Source organism: Labrus bergylta, chromosome 8, assembly GCF_963930695.1.
Source record: "Labrus bergylta chromosome 8, fLabBer1.1, whole genome shotgun sequence".
NCBI lineage: Eukaryota > Metazoa > Chordata > Actinopteri > Labriformes > Labridae > Labrus > Labrus bergylta.
This window is the reverse complement of record NC_089202.1, coordinates 16,159,629-16,177,896: the sequence shown is the minus strand read 5'-3', so window position 1 is coordinate 16,177,896 and position 18,268 is coordinate 16,159,629. Positions and strand designations below refer to the sequence as shown.

At 43.1% G+C, this 18,268-nt stretch overlaps 2 protein-coding genes across 2 annotated transcripts in view; both read left to right on the top strand.

Annotated features, from left to right (window-relative positions):
* Positions 1-159: 159 nt before the first annotated feature.
* si:ch211-79k12.1 (uncharacterized protein LOC568891 homolog) lies at positions 160-9,936 on the top strand. Its single transcript, XM_020654911.3, has 7 exons — positions 160-318; positions 1,048-1,169; positions 1,709-1,907; positions 3,485-3,630; positions 5,954-6,098; positions 7,940-8,084; positions 9,161-9,936. The coding sequence occupies exons 1-7, from the start codon at positions 267-269 to the stop codon at positions 9,246-9,248; spliced, it is 897 nt and encodes a 298-aa protein (XP_020510567.1). The 5' UTR covers positions 160-266; the 3' UTR covers positions 9,249-9,936.
* Positions 9,937-13,746: 3,810 nt separating this feature from the next.
* cadm4 (cell adhesion molecule 4) overlaps positions 13,747-18,268 on the top strand; it is a 163,537-nt gene continuing 159,015 nt past the window's right edge. The window contains 1 exon segment of the mRNA XM_065958088.1: positions 13,747-14,122. Coding sequence (XP_065814160.1) covers positions 14,050-14,122 — 73 coding nt within the window. The 5' untranslated portion in view covers positions 13,747-14,049.

The window sequence follows — 18,268 nt, the reverse complement described above, 5'->3', positions numbered from 1 at the left end:
CATTAGCAAAAGAGAGTCACAAGACTGTTGACATGTAATACGGCTTGTTGAGCAATTCATTTTCGACTACATAATGTAGATTTTGATGGACAGTGTCGTTTTGCTTTCGCATTTTCAAACCATATTGTGCGCACTTCCTGAGAACACAAGGGTGAAGCCACGCCCACATGTCGTTTCAGATAAATAGTGAGCAAACTTTCATTTCAGATAGAAACTTCGCGGAACTACGCAGCATTTAATTCTTATATTGAAGAGCCTTCTCAGTCATGAACGTCTTTCTTGTTTTCGCAGTGGTCGCCCTGATTCATGGCAGCTATGGTAAATATGTTTTTTTTTTCCCTCCAATGGGCTATTATACAGTCGCTCCAAAACATTTAATTTTAATGCGCCTCAGTTATGAGCTATTGGTTTAATATTCAAGAGTGGTTCTCCTGTTTTCCCCTTCACAAACATATTCATGCTGAGACAGTCCCTGCGTTTTGAGTGTGTTTTTCTGTGTGTGCCTGCCTATCTGTCTGCTTTCCTGTTTGTTTGTTTTGAGTTTTTCTGTCCTCTAGAGAAAAGGCTTCAGTTTCTCTTCTGTCACACTAATGGAGTTCCCCCTGAGACTCAGACCAAACAAGGAAATGATGAGAGAACTATCAAGGGACTGCCAAGAACAATTAAATAATTGTATTTATACATACTGTATGAAGACACATGTCCACACGAATCCCTTTTGACTGTGGAATAAAACCCAACCTTAGATGTTGGTGCGTGCCAATATTTTTTGCCTGAAGTGAAAGCCAAATTGCCTCTGTTATCATTCTGTCTGAAAAGTAGAAGAACCTGTTGCTGGTCATGTGGTCACTGCAAGATAGATTGGCCGTTTTCCAGAAACATTTGAAACAAATGTCAGGAAGAGGGAGAGGTTGTTTTGAATGTGTTGCCCAGAACAGCAGCTCGATCCCCTCAGTTCAGGTCATCACGCTTTTTTACTCCTGGGCTTCCGCTGCCTATTCATGCTGTGATCAATAACCTGCATCTCTAATCTCTGTCCACATGCAGCCACTTTGCTCATTAAAGGGCCGACCGAGCCGGTCCTGGAGGGAGAGAGGATCACACTGGAGTGTCAGTACTCAGACTCTGAACTGAACATCAGCCAGGTCCACTTTGAGGTTTTCTCCAAGGTGAGCCAACAGGGGAGCAAACGGGTGGGTGGGCAAAACAAGGATGTGGTGAGAAGACAGGGTGCACTTTAGGAGTTCAGGATGTCCTGACATCATTATTTGTGCTTCCTCGGTGTTTTTAAGAAAGGCAAGAATGGTCAAAGTGTAAGACATGGTATTGTTAAAGTTTTTGCAAAAATGAACGTTAAATATTTCTTAGAGATTCTAATGACTCTTGTAGCAGTTGGAAAACATTTTATTTATCATGTAGCCTACATTTCTACTCTTTTATTAAAAGGCTTATACTCTTAATACGGAAATAATTTTCCCTTTATTTCTTGTCCTAACATTTGCAGCATGAACTAATATTTACATAGTGCTGTTAACTGCTCTATGTAAATATCACACCATAGCTCTCTGCTGTGTTGCTCAACACAATGGAAACTAACATCAAATGCAGTTCACCAGAATACTCGTCAAAGCGGGTTTTTTTTTTCTTCATTCTTTATTGCTTTCTCTCTTTTGATTCTTTCTCTCCCCTCCGTTTCTCTTCCGACCAGTATATTCAGAGCTGGCGTCCAGTTTCCCAGCGATCTTGGTGCTTCCATTCGATGCAAGTGGAGGAGACGGCAGACAGTCTCTTCCTGTCCATCCCATACGCAGGAAGGTACTACGAGGGGCCCTACCGCTGTGTGTCTGACGCTGAAAATGTGACTGTGGAAGACAAATCCTCCCTGCCGCTGGACTTCAAAGTGCATTGTGAGTTTCTGGGTTGATTTTTTTTTGGGGGGTTGGAGCTGTGTCAGTGCTGTCTGCTTGAAAGGTTGAGGAACAATGGATCTGTGACACCGTTTCCCTTTCTCTGACAAATAAAATAAATCTTAGATTTTTCATGCCGCTCACGCCGTGCAGAAGTCAAAGAGAGTTTTGCTGGAATCTGAAAAAAAAAAAAGGCTAGTTTAACACGGAATTCGCATACAGCTTTTAAATCCTCTACTTCCCTGTCCAATGAGGAAGTTAGTGTGAGGTGACGCACAAAGAATAAAGAATGAAAGCAAGGGTACATTAGTATGAACTAAGTCAGCCATTACCAAATTTAGGAATGTCTGACCTACTTTGAAATCTTACACATATACTCAGCCCCTATCCAAACCTCTATTAAAATGAGTCACCAGCACTTCAGACAAAGATTAAGTATTTCCCAACATATTGTGTTTTATTACCCACTATTAATTTTTCTGTGAAAGTGGGCATGGCAATGTGATCAATTTATGTTCTTATTTCAATTTGTAAAGCAGCAAAATAGATGTGCAAAAATTCAGATTTTAGTTCAGTTTAAATTTTGATTAAAAAAAAAACATCTATTGCCCCACCTGCATGGTATCACACAGTCCACAAAGGGGCCGCAGCCCACAGTTTGGGAATCAATGGATGAGGAGGTATTAATGTAGAGCAGAGATACCGTAACTCTTTGCAATTTTCCTCATGTTCCCAACCAGCGGGAGGTAAAGACAATCTTTCAGACACTGTGTGGACATAGCTTTGTTCACAGTGAGGGAGAGAAAAACATATGAATAGTTAATACCACACGATATATCTGGACAGGGCAGCTGTACAACAAAACAAGTGCAAAGAGTACACATGCAGTGCCAGACTCTGATGGGCGTGATAGCTTGGCTAGAGTTGTTTCTTTGTCTTTTTTCCTTTTTTTTTTTTCTGCACTCCGACTGACCAAAGACGCTTTCTTCTGGTTTATCTCGAGTTTGGAACGATCATTGTAGGATACACAGTTGAATGAAACAGCATCCGTGGCGTAGCAAGTCAGATTATCAGTGTCCTCTATCTTCTCAGTGGCCATCAAATCGACCCGCGATGCTGTTTGATAGGCTCCTCAGCCTCATGGGGGGGGGATCAATAAGTGGCAGAGATTAGAATGGACTAAAGGACTGAAGGAGACGGAGCGGGAGAGAGAGAGGAGCCAGGAGGAGTTGGCTGGATGGACGTGGGCCATCTATTGAGATGGAAGAGAAAATGAGCCATTATTCACAACACTGCCTCTCTAAAGACTCCAATAAGATGAAGCCTATTATCATTATTATTGATCGCTCGGTACAGTCTATACCACTGGGAGGCATTATACCCCAGCCCTATACACTCAAATATACTTAAAGATCTGGATGTTTACCAGCTGCTACCGCTGCAAACATATGTTCAGTCACGTCCCAGAACTCTTCAAGAGGTAGCATCAGTGAACATTAATTTCCATCTTCATTAATGCTCCATCATGCCTTATTATTACTGATGTTCTTTTTTTTTTTTTTTTTTTTTAATTTCAGATATGGGGGAGCTGTCACTGTCGAGGCTAGGCTACAGCAGCTACCTCGGGATGCCAGAGGAGCTGAAGGTGCGACTCGGGGATGAAGTGGTGGTGCAGTGCTCTGCCAGCTCGTCTGAGGAGCCTAACTACTTCTGGAATAAAGACGTGAGAAAGCTTCGGGAACGTGCACGCAGTGGCAGTGTCCTCATTATGTGTTTGGGAACTTGTCATCCTCCCCTGCTCCTTTTAATGTGGCCTCCTTGTTTTTTTTTTCTCCTAAGTCTTCTTCCGTCCTCTGCAGGTCTGTCTTTTGCGTCATTGCTCAAGCATTCTTTATTTAATTTTCTCTACTTTATCCCCTGACTTTCTCAAGCCACTTGTTTCCCCTCAGCTTGTCGTCTTTCATCCCTTTTTTTTTTTTTTCCAGAACAAGCGCTCTGTATTTAAGTGACCGGTTGGCTTAGGCCCTCCGCTCGCTTGGGGATTGCAGCTCGCCCACTTACAAAGGATTAATAGTTTAATGAGGTCTAGACAAGAGCCAGTCAACCTGAAAACAATTATGCGGATAGATTTCTAATGATTTTCTTAGTGTTTGGTTAACCAGTATTGAATTATTCAACTTGGCTCTTCGCTGAGCTGAGGAGGCCTCGCCTGAGGGAAATTAAGACGACTCTATGTAAAACGCCATTGTGCCAAAAGGCATGAAGAAGAGGAAGACGGTGATGAGTACGGAGATATACTGTGCCCTTGTGGTGGGAGAATGGTATTACACTCTCATGGTGTACTGCCACCATCAAAAAATAGGTGTAATGAAGCTACGGCATGCAACTATGAAGATATCTTGGGGAGAGGCAGACATAATTGCTTAGTTTCCTCTTTTGTTATTCCTCCAGATAAGTGGGCTCAGGGTTAATGTGCTCGCTAAAGGGTCACTACTAATCCAGGTTTTAAATTGGCTTACAAAACCAAATCCAATCCAGTGGACATTTTATACTGCTAATATTGTTTGTCCTACTCGTGATCATGTAGGGCTTATAGGTTTTTGTCATAATTTGTCAAATATAGACCTCCAATGAAGAATCAAATTAAAGCCAGACTGAGTGACAGAGCCATTGCTGTACGGAGACGGGATCATTTTGCGCTGGAGGTTCAGCTGTCGATCTATTTGTGCTGCATTTACATAAGCCACAAACCGATTGAAAAAGCGGAATGAGACATTTTGAGGAAATGATGAGATTGGATGGAATGATTGTCTACATGTAAGCGTAAGCCCACTGTAGGTATGACAGGAATAGATATGGGGCAGAAAGTGGCATCAGAACGTCCCACTTTGACAGACAGCAGCCTTAGGCACATTGGCCCCTGGGTAATGACAGCAGGACAGAGGCAGAATCGGGCCACTGCATTGGATGCCAGTGGATTTGCATACAAAATGCTGCTTTGGCCAGACCTGGCCTTTATGGGAAATCCTCTTAATTCAGATCCATTCAAATTGAAATGGACTTTCTTGGCAGGAGCTGAAGCTCCCAGGAGCCAAATCATTTGCATGGTGTAATGTCTTTTTTTTTTTTTTGTTACCCTGTTCTTCACGTTGGTTTTGTTTTCCAATCCTTGCGTTTGGCCTATTATTTGTTTCCTCCCATGTCGCGCTCTATCTCGTAATAGCGCTGCTATTTTTGTGTCAACAATTCATCCCACTCCCTTGCCATCTCATTACGTGTTGTGTTAACAGCGTGTTGTCGCGGCGTCATTCTTTGCGGATGATGGTGTTCTCTGGGTTATTGACTTGTGCCGATGTGTGTTCATTCATTTGGGATTACTACTCAGGTAAATACACTTCATTTGGGACTTTAGGGAGTGTTTTCTGAGGACAGAAAACTAGCAGGATTTTCTCTGTCTGTCCGTCTGCGTCTCACTGTCATTGCCCCTCTCTTTTTCATCTCTGTTTCGTTCAATTTAGTTCTAATTTGTCCCTCTTTCCTCCTTCCAAAATAACACTTTCTGCCCAATTTCTTTCTATTTCTATCCTTTACACTTATTGTGCCTGACTGTCTCTGCGTTCCTCTCTCTGTCTCTCTCCTTCTTCTACCAGCCTCATTTATTCTCTGTCTCTCCTGTAGTCTCAGCTCAGCACTATTTTAATTTGTAGGAGTTTGTCAATACTCTTAGGGCTGCAAACAGTCTGGACAATAAAATATTTTTCCTACTTCCTTCCTTGTGCTCTGTTAATCTACGCTCGCCTGTATTTATTTGTTTATTGATGGACAGGGGAAAAGAAAATTAATTGGCATACCAAAGACTTGTTAAATATATTCAAATACTAATAGCAATACTGTAAACTTACATATAGAAGAGAATCATAAGAACATGTACCAGCATTTAAAACAATATCATAATATACATCAAACTAGTGTGGTCACATATTTAAGATTCTTTTAAACCTGATTTGAAGTAACAAAGTATGTTTGTCTTCATCTTCCTCTCCCAGGGCGACGACTGGATCCTTCCCTCCTCTAAGCTGACGTTGAAGAAGGTGAACGCGATGGATGGAGGTCGGTACACCTGCATGGCCGAGCATCCCTCTGTGGAGTCACTCAGCAAGAAACGTACCATCAGCATTACAGTGCTGCCTGGTAAGAGGAAACTGTAGAGCCGCCGTTGTTGAATATGTCTAGACTGAGTGAAGGCTAGTTGTTTTTTTTCTTCATCCTTTCAAAAAAAGGATTTGGGCTTCCTCTGTAACTGTTTGGACATGCCGCTGTAAATATCTCCTAAGCAAAACAACAACAACAACTTCTTTGTTATACTTCCTCTTCAGCCACTCAAATGTGGTGACCAGAAAGGTCAGGTGTTAAGGCACATTTACATCACCATGAACATTTGCAGAAGTTATCGTCCGTCGTCGTGACATTTAATCCCCTGACTTTCTAAAGAAGAAGGAAGTGAGGGTTGAGGTTGAGGTTTCATTTCTTTGGAAACAAAAAATTACAAAACAAATGGCAGGGACAAGATTGTGATGCTGTAATAATAAAGAGGAGGGGGACGACATTTATGAAAACACCTCACACAAAAATGAATTTAAGTGTGAAATGTCAAATGAAAAAGAGAAGAAAGTAAGACGATCCCAGAGGACATGATACTTTTTAAACAGCAGGAATAAATGGCAATGACAAAACTTTAAAGGGTAAGAGGATAATTATTAGATATAAAAGAATCAATGCTTTGAAGTGACCTTCGATATTTTTCTCTTCCGATTGAAATATCAAGTCACACATAAGTGCACTTAAGAGCATAGGGAGACCGCTTTTCAAGAAGTAAGAAATACCTTTAAGCTATTACAGACTGACATTTGCAAGCTGATGATTGGTTAGTGGGCTTTTTCATTTGATTTTATATCCACTAATGATATTGTGGAGCCTTTTAAGATTTAAAGTTACCCAAGAGACTTTCATGCACCAAAATGTATAAAGCACAATATACTACGTGATGATAAAACTGATAATAAGAGCTGATAGGCTGCAGATAGTCATCAATTAAAAGTCTGTTTGTGTTGTTGTTGCTTTTGTAGATAGATGTTTACACAGTGACAGTCAGTCTGTATGACTGACAATCACTCTTATTCCTCCTGAAATGTGAGGATTGTCTTCAAGTGGAGAGCTAATTTCATTACAACATTAAAGCTAATCCAATTTACAGCACTTCATCTGTCTTCATCATCTTTATCAGTGACCTGTGAGATGACTGCGCCGTGTTAATGCACCGCCGTTTTTAAACACCATCCTCTCAAGCACTGCCGATTCATACTGTAAAGCTTTGTGATTTCAATCATTGAAATTACGCAACCTCTAAAAATGCAATTAAGCCAATGCATGTTATTTATTATGGTAGAGCTATCTTATTACTGCTGCAATTGACTCATTGGTCACTGCGCTCCACAATGTCTGCAGGATTTCCTCCAGAGCACATGTACTAATTAAAAAGCTAATAATTTCTAGATGCTGGGATAATGTTTGTTCATCCTTGAAGGTATGGTGAGCAAGTGTTGCATGTCACCGCCGTTGCCTTGTAGTTTGCACTACAATTATGGCACTCATCTTTGGCAAACTTTCCTTATATGAACGTGTGTGACTCCTCATGTGAAACTACCTGATATATGAGCAGACAAAGCAGGTGTTTTTTTATCGCCTGGAAGTCTGCAAAACCTCATTCTAAGGGGTTTACCTACTACTTTAAGACTATTTTAGAAATGTATGCACACAAATGGGATAACCAGTCAGTTTCGAGAATTGAAGATCCATGCTGTTTCCAGCAGAAGGCCCGTCTGAGCTCCTGACAGACTCTTTTCTTGCACAAACACAAACAGGATGTTGTCTTTAGAAGCTTTGCCTGCAGGCTGAGAGCACATAGTTTCTCGCTGATTTCTGAGTCCGTGTGATGCATGTTTCCCTTCATATCCGATTGATCTGTCCCTCAGAGGATGCCCCCTGGTATGCGTCCAGTAATGGCCAGCTCGTGTTGATGACCTCGGCGGCAGCTGTGTCTCTCCTGGTGCTCATCCTCTCCATGAGTGTGTTCCTGTGCCGCAGGGCCAAGCAGGCCAAGACCAGCAAGGGACCCATGTAAGAAACCACTGTTTGAGCGTTGTGTCTGCAACTATTCTGTAAAAAAAAAAAAAAAAAAAAAAGACATCAATTTTCTCCCTATGTGTGATTTTCATATTGAATCATATACAAAATCTGATGCATAACCTGCCTCTGGATCTGTATGCGCCTGTGTGATTGTTTGATTCCTTCACGGTGCTTTACCCACACTCACCTTCCTATTTCCTTTAAATCAGCCGCAGTCTCTCCTCCTGCAGTTTGACTTTATATTACGGATATGGTTATTGCTGCAATATTTCATTCTGTCTCATGTGATGGAACCAAGGCCATTTCAGCTACAGTGAGGGAATTTAGGCGTGCACGTTGGTGTAAACTTCACCTTGTGTGTGTGTGTGTGTCATCGTGTTGATTTTTCACATGTGTGCAGACTGGTGCTTGTGTGCTTTTATGTGTTTTAAAAAAAAAAATGCATTATTTAAACTGAATATTTATGGATGTCTCAGCAGGTCTGGCCTTCTCGACCCCCTTTCCTGATCTCTTCCATGCTCCCCTCTCTCCCTCGTGACCCTGCATTTTGACTTCATTTTGACTTCATGACTTCTGCATGAAACGCTAAGGCTAATGGCACCAGGTTTAATTCTATGATGGTATATTTAGTTTTTTAAAAAGGCCACAGTAATGATAAGAGCATTAGTGCAAGTCCCATTAAATGTGTTGCTGACAGTGTGTTAATGTGAACCATGACCCCGTGCAGCTTGGCTTATTAAGTTCTTTTCCATATGGGCTGGGGGTGAAAAAAAAAGTCAAAGGCAGATTCTCCATAACAGCTGGCTTCTTTGTGACAACGAAAGCAGTTTAATCCTCGCACATGTGGCTGCGCATGTGCTGCTATGATGTATATGAGAATGAGTGCATAAAAAGAGAGGTGGAGAGAAAAATAGAGAAAAATGCACTTTCATATCATCAGTCAGGAGTGGGTCCATTGCTCTCGTCTAGTCCATAATTTCCTCACTTATAGTTTTCGAGTGCCTACTGAGAGGTCGATATACAGATAATCATGCTCCTCTGTCTTTCCTTCTCTCCCTCTCTTACAGTGATGACCGCTCTCAGAAGAAACCCATCTACAAAACCAGTGTGGAGTCCCTGCCCTCCATCTCCGGAGACAAACAACCCCTGGTGTAACTGCACGGGCAGGTGGAAGGAGAAGGGTGGGGAGAAGAAGATGGAATGGGAGACAGAGTGGGAGGACTGAAAATGAGGAATGGCATAAAGGGGATAGTTAAAGGGGGAGGAGATTGGTGTATGTGTGGTCACGTTGGGGGAAGAAAGAAAGAAAATCAAAGAGGGATATTTGAAGGCTTAAGGGGGAGGAAAATCAAAATCAGAAACAAGCAGGGTGTAAAAAGCCTGAAGGGCAAATGATTGCTTTAGAGAAAAAGCGCTTCTTTGCTTGTGGGTGTTACGCAGTAGTTCTGCGCCTTGGACAGAAAAGAAAGACAAAAAAGGTGGCCAATTTCTTTTTATTCATTCAGCAGTGTGGAAAATGGTGTGCTACTTTCTTTGCAAAATGATGTGGGATGATGTTAAGACTTGCAATTCTCTCCTTTCTGAGTCGAATATAATTACTCAGCAGTGTATTATGAATGATCCATTTACGTGGTAAGATAAGATTTTTCTTTTTTTGGTGTATTTGTTTTTGTTTCAACCTGTTCACTGCGGAGAAGAACCGTTTGTATCTGTGGGAAGGTTATTATGTTCTTTCTTTTTTTTTTTTTTTCACTATGACAGCTCTGAAGCACATTGCACTCTACTATTTGGATTTACTGTACTTTTGATTTCTTTGATATTAAATGGCTTTCAGTAAATATTACTTACTGTCCTTGTGTGTGTGTCATTGATTTTTGCTCCATTTTAGAGATACAAAAAGAGGCCAGGGAGTATTGACAACATGGTGAAAGCTCGACATGCATGCTCGCTTGGTCGCACATCTTCTCGATCCAATGCCATCTCAGGCTTGCATCAGCTTGTTTACCAACCTTTCCCTTCAGCCTGTAAGACCTCACTCTGAGGCATTGACCTTTACTCAAAGTACGGTGCCTGTGCAGTGTTTTTCCCCATCTGCCCCCGGAGCACTAAACCCATTCTCAGTCAGTTCAGGTTGCGAAACACATGCATGAACTAAAGACTTGCACACATCCAGCATAACAGTCACGTCACGTAATCTCGAAACTTTGCCTGTCCATTAAAAGGGAAAGCAGGCTTAAAACTCTGCTAGCTTTACTCCAACATGAACAAGACTTAGTTTATTCTGATCCCCCCCCAAAAAAATACCCATCATAGACTACATCTTCATCTTTTTAATTTTCTCCTCTGTTGCCTTGTTACCCTCAACATTGTGCCACAGCAACCATTGCTTATTACCATAACCGTTCTCGTAATGCAGAGAATTTCATTACGCTTGTCTGTTGAAGTTATGTTGGGTTTTATGTGGTTTTATTATGCGTGTGTGGTTGACCGTAGGCCGTCGTTAATAATGGGCGAAGCGGCAGTTTAACAATGACACTCCATTAACGGGTGCATGCGCCACAGAGCACAGCCAGGATAATGTTATTAAACTGATTATTCAAACCCCCCCTGTACAGTTGCCTCTGCTGCAGCCATTTTTTTTGTTCAACATTTTACAGACTGTGTATTTCTTCTCCAACTCCACAAACTTCTGCTTACTTTATGACTGAGGTCAAGATGGGGAGGAAAAAGAGACATTAACTAGAAAAGAAAGACTTTTAAAAAATTTGTCACACTCTGTGGGGGGGGGGGAAGAAAAAAAATACAGGTTGTAAATTTAAAATGCCCTCGGGTGTGTGAAATGCCAGTGAGCAGCGTTTTGTTTTGGCCTTTAAATTGGTCATGACTGAAAAGCTGAGAGCTCCCCTGTGGGATTTGGTCCTGGGCCTTCAACTGGTTGGCCAGAAAAGACAAGATTATGTTTCAGGAATTTTGCACAGAGGCGCTGTCCCTGAAGTACAAGGCTGTGGTTGGGAGGAAGTGGAGTGTAGTTTACAGCGACATCTTGACCTTGATAGTGGCTCATGGATAAACCGCCGGACATCAGCTCAGGGCGATGGAGAAGCTGTGCAGAGAATACAGAGCAGCCACAAAAGTTATGTCTGGTGCAGAAGGGGTCCTAACAATGGACTGTATAAATAATGGGCAAAGCTATCATGACGTCATCTATTGATTTGTCCTTATGAAGCATCCGGTCAACAAGATGGAGCCGGATGTTTTGATGTGAGGTCTCCCGCCCCCCCCCCCCCCCCCCCACACACACACACACACACACACACACACACACACACACACACACACACACATCTTTTGAGGGAGGAAAAGCCAACAAGAAACCCTTAGTCTAATTCGCTGAGCTTTAAATTAAAAAATGTATGGCAAATGCTGAACAAGCAAAGACCCCAATACCTTGTTAGACGTGCTGAATTAAAAATACAATAAAACTAGAATGTCCCTTGCCAAAAAATTGAGTACCTTGGATGACCTTTAAAACATAAGCAGTACAGCAGGGCATCATATTTGAAAAAACTTGCATAAAACATCCCCAAAAGCACCTCAAACACAAATATGGCCCAGAGTTTAGGTTCAGCAGCAGAATTAAATAAAGTGACAGACTGCTACAGTATATCATCCACCTGCTACTCAAAGTCTCCAAGTCTTTTAGAATTAACTATTTAAGCACTGTTACAGTTTCAATGGGAGCGATATATAAAATTCCATCTACTTTACTTTGTCATGCTTGAAATGAGCTGAAGAGACAAATGCATGATTTAGCAGGCTGTAAACATGGAATATGGGGACTGAATGGGGATTGGATTTTTGGAGTCAGCCTCAGGCGGCCACTTGAGAAGCTTCAGATTTTTGGCACTTCTGTGTTGGCCTCATTTCTCATATCTGGAGGTTGTTGCCTGGTCCCAAGCGTCCCAGACCGTCCTGCTAACCCTGAATACACCAGCCTACTTGTAGAGAAGGTTGTACCAAACATGACACCTCATTGACTAACGCACCAAAGAGCCAGGCGTTTTTAACTGTTTGCCATCGCCCACTGCTGTTCTCGTCACGGTCACTTGGTTTTGTATGTGCTTCTTGCATATGTTGTGTCAAATGGCTGAAAATGAAGGAGTGGAGTTCACTGGAGAAGCAGGTGTTTTCCCCTCATTACTTCCTGACAATACCCCATCTGGTGCAGGGAAGCTGCTGCCACAGACTCCCTGCCAACCGAGGGGAACAAACACTCGCAGAGAGGCTGACAGGGAAAAATGGAATGGGATCGGAATTGGAGATTGAGTGGGGCAGATAGTTTCCTCGCCAAAACAACAAGGTTAAAAAGTTGTGGTGGGAAATTAAATCACGGAGCAGACGAAGCCTGAAGCTGAGAATTTATGATTGCTCACAGATCCTCAAGTGGAGGTCAGATATGAGGCGTGAGTTCAAAGAGAACTTTCTGGAAGGGCTTTAAGTCAAGGGCAGACATATTAATATTAATGTTATTAGACTGCTTTGATACTTTACTGCCTGTTTGAACTTTTCTAAATGTTTGAGCCAAACTGGCCGAAAAGTGTCTGGAGGATTCATGACAGATGAGAGAGAGGCCAAACTAGATTTGAAACCCATGACGCGCAATTCCTAGACGTACCTGAGGGAGGCGCCAAAGATACAGTTTCAAAAAGATGCCTTCAAGCCTTGGATGCTGCAAGCCTGTGGTGGTATAGCACTAGATTAGGGGAGGGTTAAAAAAAAAAGAAGAAATGTGGAAAAGAGAAACAATTTTCATAATGGAGCAGCGCTCTCTGACTGGAAAACACAATTATGGGCAAACTGTGTCCACAGCATGAGGGTAAAGTTAAAGAGCCCCTTTAGCAAGACCTAATAGGCCCTGACTACAGATGAGTAGAGACACTGGCTCGTCCGGAGCACAAGTTTTTTGTTCCAGGCTATTACCGTCATTGTGAACGGCGATTTAACAGAATACACTCAGGTCTCTCTCTCTGCTCTCCTTGATGAGTCCTGTATGCACACTTGGGAGATAATGGGGCAGCTTCTGCAGCATAATGTCCCCTGATCACCAAAAAACCCAAAGAATATTGCACAGTTCCTGATGCGTCAGTGATCCAATAATAAGGAAACACTTGAAAATTATAATGTTTTTTTTGCCACAGTGTCAGGTTTAAAATGTGGGAATAGTTCATCCTCCTGATTCCGGACATGCAGATGAATCAACACCAATTGCCACATTTCCAGGTAACTTGATGACTGCAACATTTCTTTCGCTTCACATAATAAACATCTGTTTCGTTTTTGTCATCTTAATCATTGTGCCACACTTCCTTTTCGTTCCGTGTGCTGAATATGGAATAAATGGGTAATTTGCGTCGGGAAATTAATGTTGGTTATCAATCACATTTAGCACGAATTGATTTCAATTAATGGGAAGGTGTACCCGCTCTTCCCTCCCCTGCTTTGCTTCTGTAAAGCCGTTTTCTTCTTGGAGCCCAGCCCCTCTCTCTCATCCGAAACACTCCTCCACCTGCTCCTGCTCTCTGCCATTGGTCAGAAGCACACACAGGCCCGCCCCAACGGGAAGCTTTTTAAAATATATTTACAATGTAAAAGTCACCAAGAAAAACCGGCCAAGCCATCATTTGAACGCATTCACAAAGAGGGAAAGTGGGTGTGATTGTGTGAGAGGAAGTACTACTATGTAAAGACCCGCTTTTACGCACGGAGCGTTTGATCAGAAAACACTCTCGTTCACGCACAGTCGCACGCGCGCGCACTCACACACAGAGACACACATAACTACACAGACGCTGAAGGCGCAGTCGGAGAGTGAACCTGCGGGTTCATGTCACTCTGATTACTCCAAGGAAGAGGAATACTGAGGAACCAGATCAGTGGAGGAATATCAGCGACAGAAATGGCTTTCGCGAACGTGTGGAACTACTGCGTCCCTCTCGCCATCATCACAGTAGCCTGCTTGGTGCGCACCGGTAAGTCTCGAAATGAGTGTGTGAGTGTGATTTGAATGAGAAGAGAGTTAAGCTCGCTGGGATGTGTGCAAGTTTTTCTAAGTCCTGTTGAAGAAGGAGCTGTCAGGTAGAGAAACTGAAAGCAGAAGCCCACCGCGGGACAATAACATGTGCCAGTTTACAATCATCCTGCGGATCCACTGTTAACATTTACCACTGGATGATGAGAAGCAAAGCCGTTTGCGCGAGTCTAGGCTACAGCTGTAAAGATATGTATGTGTGCCATCGTGTTGACCACTTCTTGTAATGGTGTGGGAAAGACCCCAAAAACACAGGAAGGCGAAAGTGAAAGGCGCAGGGTCGCTGTCACTTTTTTTTTTTTAACCACGCAGATATTTTCTGAAATGATCCCATGCTCTGTTTACCCTCTTGCGTCATACCGATTTGATTGTTCTCTCCGGACTGACCGTGATTTGAATTTATTGTATCATAGCTGCTGTGTGAGTCCCGGGAGCCTGTGTGCACGCACAGCCATGCATGCAGAGAGACTTCGAGTGAATATTCTGACAGCCACATGAGAGCTCATAACAAATGCCCGCAGTGGACCAGACGTGTGGTACACACTGAGAGGCAGCAGTCACAGCTGTGGTGTGTATGTGTTAGTCATTTAATTATTCCTCAATAGTGCGAGGGACTGAAAGGACCTTTGAGACCTCACCTTATCAGATACAATAACATCTAACAATCTATTACAAAGCCTTTTTAGTGACACCTGCAACTGCCTTATGTTGCTATTAATCTCACCCACTGGAACATCTCAGCCTGGGATAGTCCTGCAATGCTCCCTTAAAGGCACAATATATTTCATGGTCACTACCCTATAACGAGTGTATCTCCTGCAGGAATAAGGAATTGGATTGCGCTCAATTTTTGCTCTCCAAGCATCTTCAGCTTTGTGGCATTCTGTTCCATCTGTCTGTAAATGTGATAAAACACATTCACAACAAATTTGATTGAATTCCACCTTTTTTTTTTTTATAAGCAGGAAATGGTGACCAGGAAGTGCACAGAGAGGTTGCTTCACTGGTTTGTGTCCTGTGGCTGTTGTCCTTTATGGGCCTTTGTTTACCTTGTCCTGAGGCACTGAGAGGGTTAAGTGCGAGGTCGGAGATTGTCACAGTCAGACCTGTGCCGTGCTGTGCTGTGATGATTTCTCTTTCTCATGTAAGGAGGGCCACCTTGCTCTAAAGCCATTCTCCCTGCTGCACCGACACCATCCTTACCATGGCCTGTGTATTGATTTTGTTTCCCTTTTTCGAGTGTGTTGTTGTGTATCTGTTTGTATGTCTGCTGCCGGAAGAGTGGAAGGTTGATTTATATGCATAAACATGTAGGCGTTTGCATCAGTCTAACTGGAGTACTGTGAAAGAGGTTTATGTACGTGCATCTGGGCGCACATTTGTGTGTTGCGTGTGTTTGTGTCTTTGTGTGCGCTGCTTACAGTGTTGGGCTTTGCCTCAGCTGCGGGCAAACCTCTGCTGGGGGCTGCTCACTGATCACTGTCATTAATCTAGCCACTGACAGGGGCCGGGAGAGACAGGGGGCCGGGGGGGGGGGGGGGGGGGGGGCGGAGGGTTGTCACAAGCAGGGGGGTGGATGGAGGAAGGTGGGAGAAAAGGATGTGAAAAGATGGTCTGTTTTGTGAACAACCTGCACATTGCACACATTGTGCCAGCTTTGAAAAATGTATTTCTGATAACTATTCAGCATATTCTACAGAGAAAAGTAGCCAAACTAATTAAGAAGAAAGGGGGGAAAAAAAGAGGATGAAAGGTGGGAGGGGGAGGGAGATGTGGATGGTTATTATGCTAGGATAGAGATGGACAGATTGATTGGATGGATTGACGAATGAGTGGACATAAAGATTGACGGGTTGCTGTGAAGATGTCGAGGCCGGGAGAAAAAAAAAGGAAAGGGAGACAGAGGGATAGAAAGATGGAGAAAAAAAAAAAAGAAGTGAGGGAGCGAGGAAGAGTGGGAGAAGAAAGGCAGAAAGACTTCACAGTGTGTCTGACGGGCAGGCCTGAGGGACACACACACACACACACACACACACACACACACACACAAGCACACACATTCACTCACACTCCAAATAAGCGGTGTGTGTTTATGCGCTGAGTGCACGGCTTATGTGGGGGCGGCTGATCCAGAGCAGCTGTGGGCCAAACTTCCACCCCACATACAGTAACAAATGCAGTTAACTCCACCTTTTCAGCTCGCCCAGCCTTAATCGCTACCGTGCACACCTCCATCACTTCCCATTCCACCGCCTCCTCCCCTCATTCCTCCTCCTATGCCTCCATTACCACCTGCCTTATCGCTGTGTGCATTAAATCACCTCCATTTGTTTATTCCAATGTGTGCAATGAGAGCCATCCGTTTCAGCTTGTTCCCCATCATGCTGTTTGGACCTTGGCTCGGGCTCTGGCGGTTGAAAAACGGCAGCAGTTGGACGCACTTGGGGGAGGAGATTTGAATACCAATTATGGCTGGTATACACACACACACACACACACACACACACACACACACACACACACACACACACACACACACACACACATAGACACACAGGCAGGGGCCATGCATAAATCAATGTCGCTGTGACTCACAGGAGGGAGGCCTGGCGTGTAAACACAAACATCAAGAGAAATGCTGCACACACAAAAAGTAAAAATATGGACACATGCACACACAGGTGCAAAACAAACACACACACACACACACCTTATGTAGCACATCACATTCATTTTCATTGAACTCAAGGATTGGATTGCTAAAGCATGAGTTTGTCGGAGCCCAATTGCAGTTTTTGATGCTTGTCAGACACACTTTGCATCATGCCAGAGTTAAGATTGCCTTTTACTTTCTTCCTAATTGCGCTGCGTTTGCTATTTCAGCGTCTTTCTTTGTTCCTTAATGCGCTGAAAAAAAAGTTTCCCCCCGCAAGCAAAAGGTTTATCCTTTGATCCGAACCTTGCAGGATAACTCACTCCCGAAATAAAATAAACTTGTCGACAATTTAATTAGAAAATCTCGAGACCCCCTTTCCATGCTCTCTCCCCTGCCATCTGCTGGTTCACGTCGTAAAAATGAGCCCAGCACACAGTCACATTTCAGTGTTAACGTTCTATTTTTTTTTTTTTCTTTTTTGTGTGACTCCCTGTCTTTTGTAGGTCTAAATAATTGGACAACCTGAACTTGGCAGACAGCGCTGGCATGCCCGTCAGCACAAGAGGAGCTGAAATGAGCCTTTTTTTCTTTCTTTTTAAAAAAATGCGCTGCCTACTGCTGTCGTGCTGGGGTCTGTTTGATCAACTGATGCAGTCTTAAAGGGTCCTGACAGGGTGGCCCACTATCTCAGCTGAGCAAAACCGCCTCGGCATAAGCTCCATAAACAAATTGGACTGTGTCGCTTTTCGGGCAAGTGATGACTGAAAGAGTTACGGAGCTTAGTGCGGGCTGAATTTTATTTTCCCTCAAGCCTTTATGGGTCCATTACTTAGAAGCAGAAGATGTTCCTAGTCTCACCGTTTAGTGCAGGTGATGTATTTTACAGTAATTATCTTCCAATCTGCCTCCCGGTCTTCAATGCGATCCATAACTCCTTGTTTTGAGCTGCTTTTGTTTCACACAATGATTGCATCTCAATAACCCCCTCCAGCTTTTATAGACCAGTCCAGAGAGGAATTTATTTTTACATCAACAATATAGGGAAATAAGACCTGACAAGTCATTTTGTTTCCTCTGCAAGGACATATCATGTGATTTGTCTGTCACATATCCCTTTTCTTACTCTGTTTACAGCATGTTTTTGTCTTGGTGCACAAACAGAATGCACGAGGCACAGTGATCGAAAAGGGGCGCACAAAGACACCGATTGGTAATTGAAGCCTTATATCTCATTTGACCATTTGTTTAATTGTCCATTAGTGAAACTTTCTGTCAATCTAATCAGGCCAGCGCTAATGTAGAAACACTCTTTATGGCTGCCACCTCATCTCCTTCCCATTACTATTCCCCTGACGCTGCCGCTTGTGATTATCATAATGGTGATCTATGTCGTCCTTACGTGTCTCTCTCTGAGAACAACTGGCGTTTCAC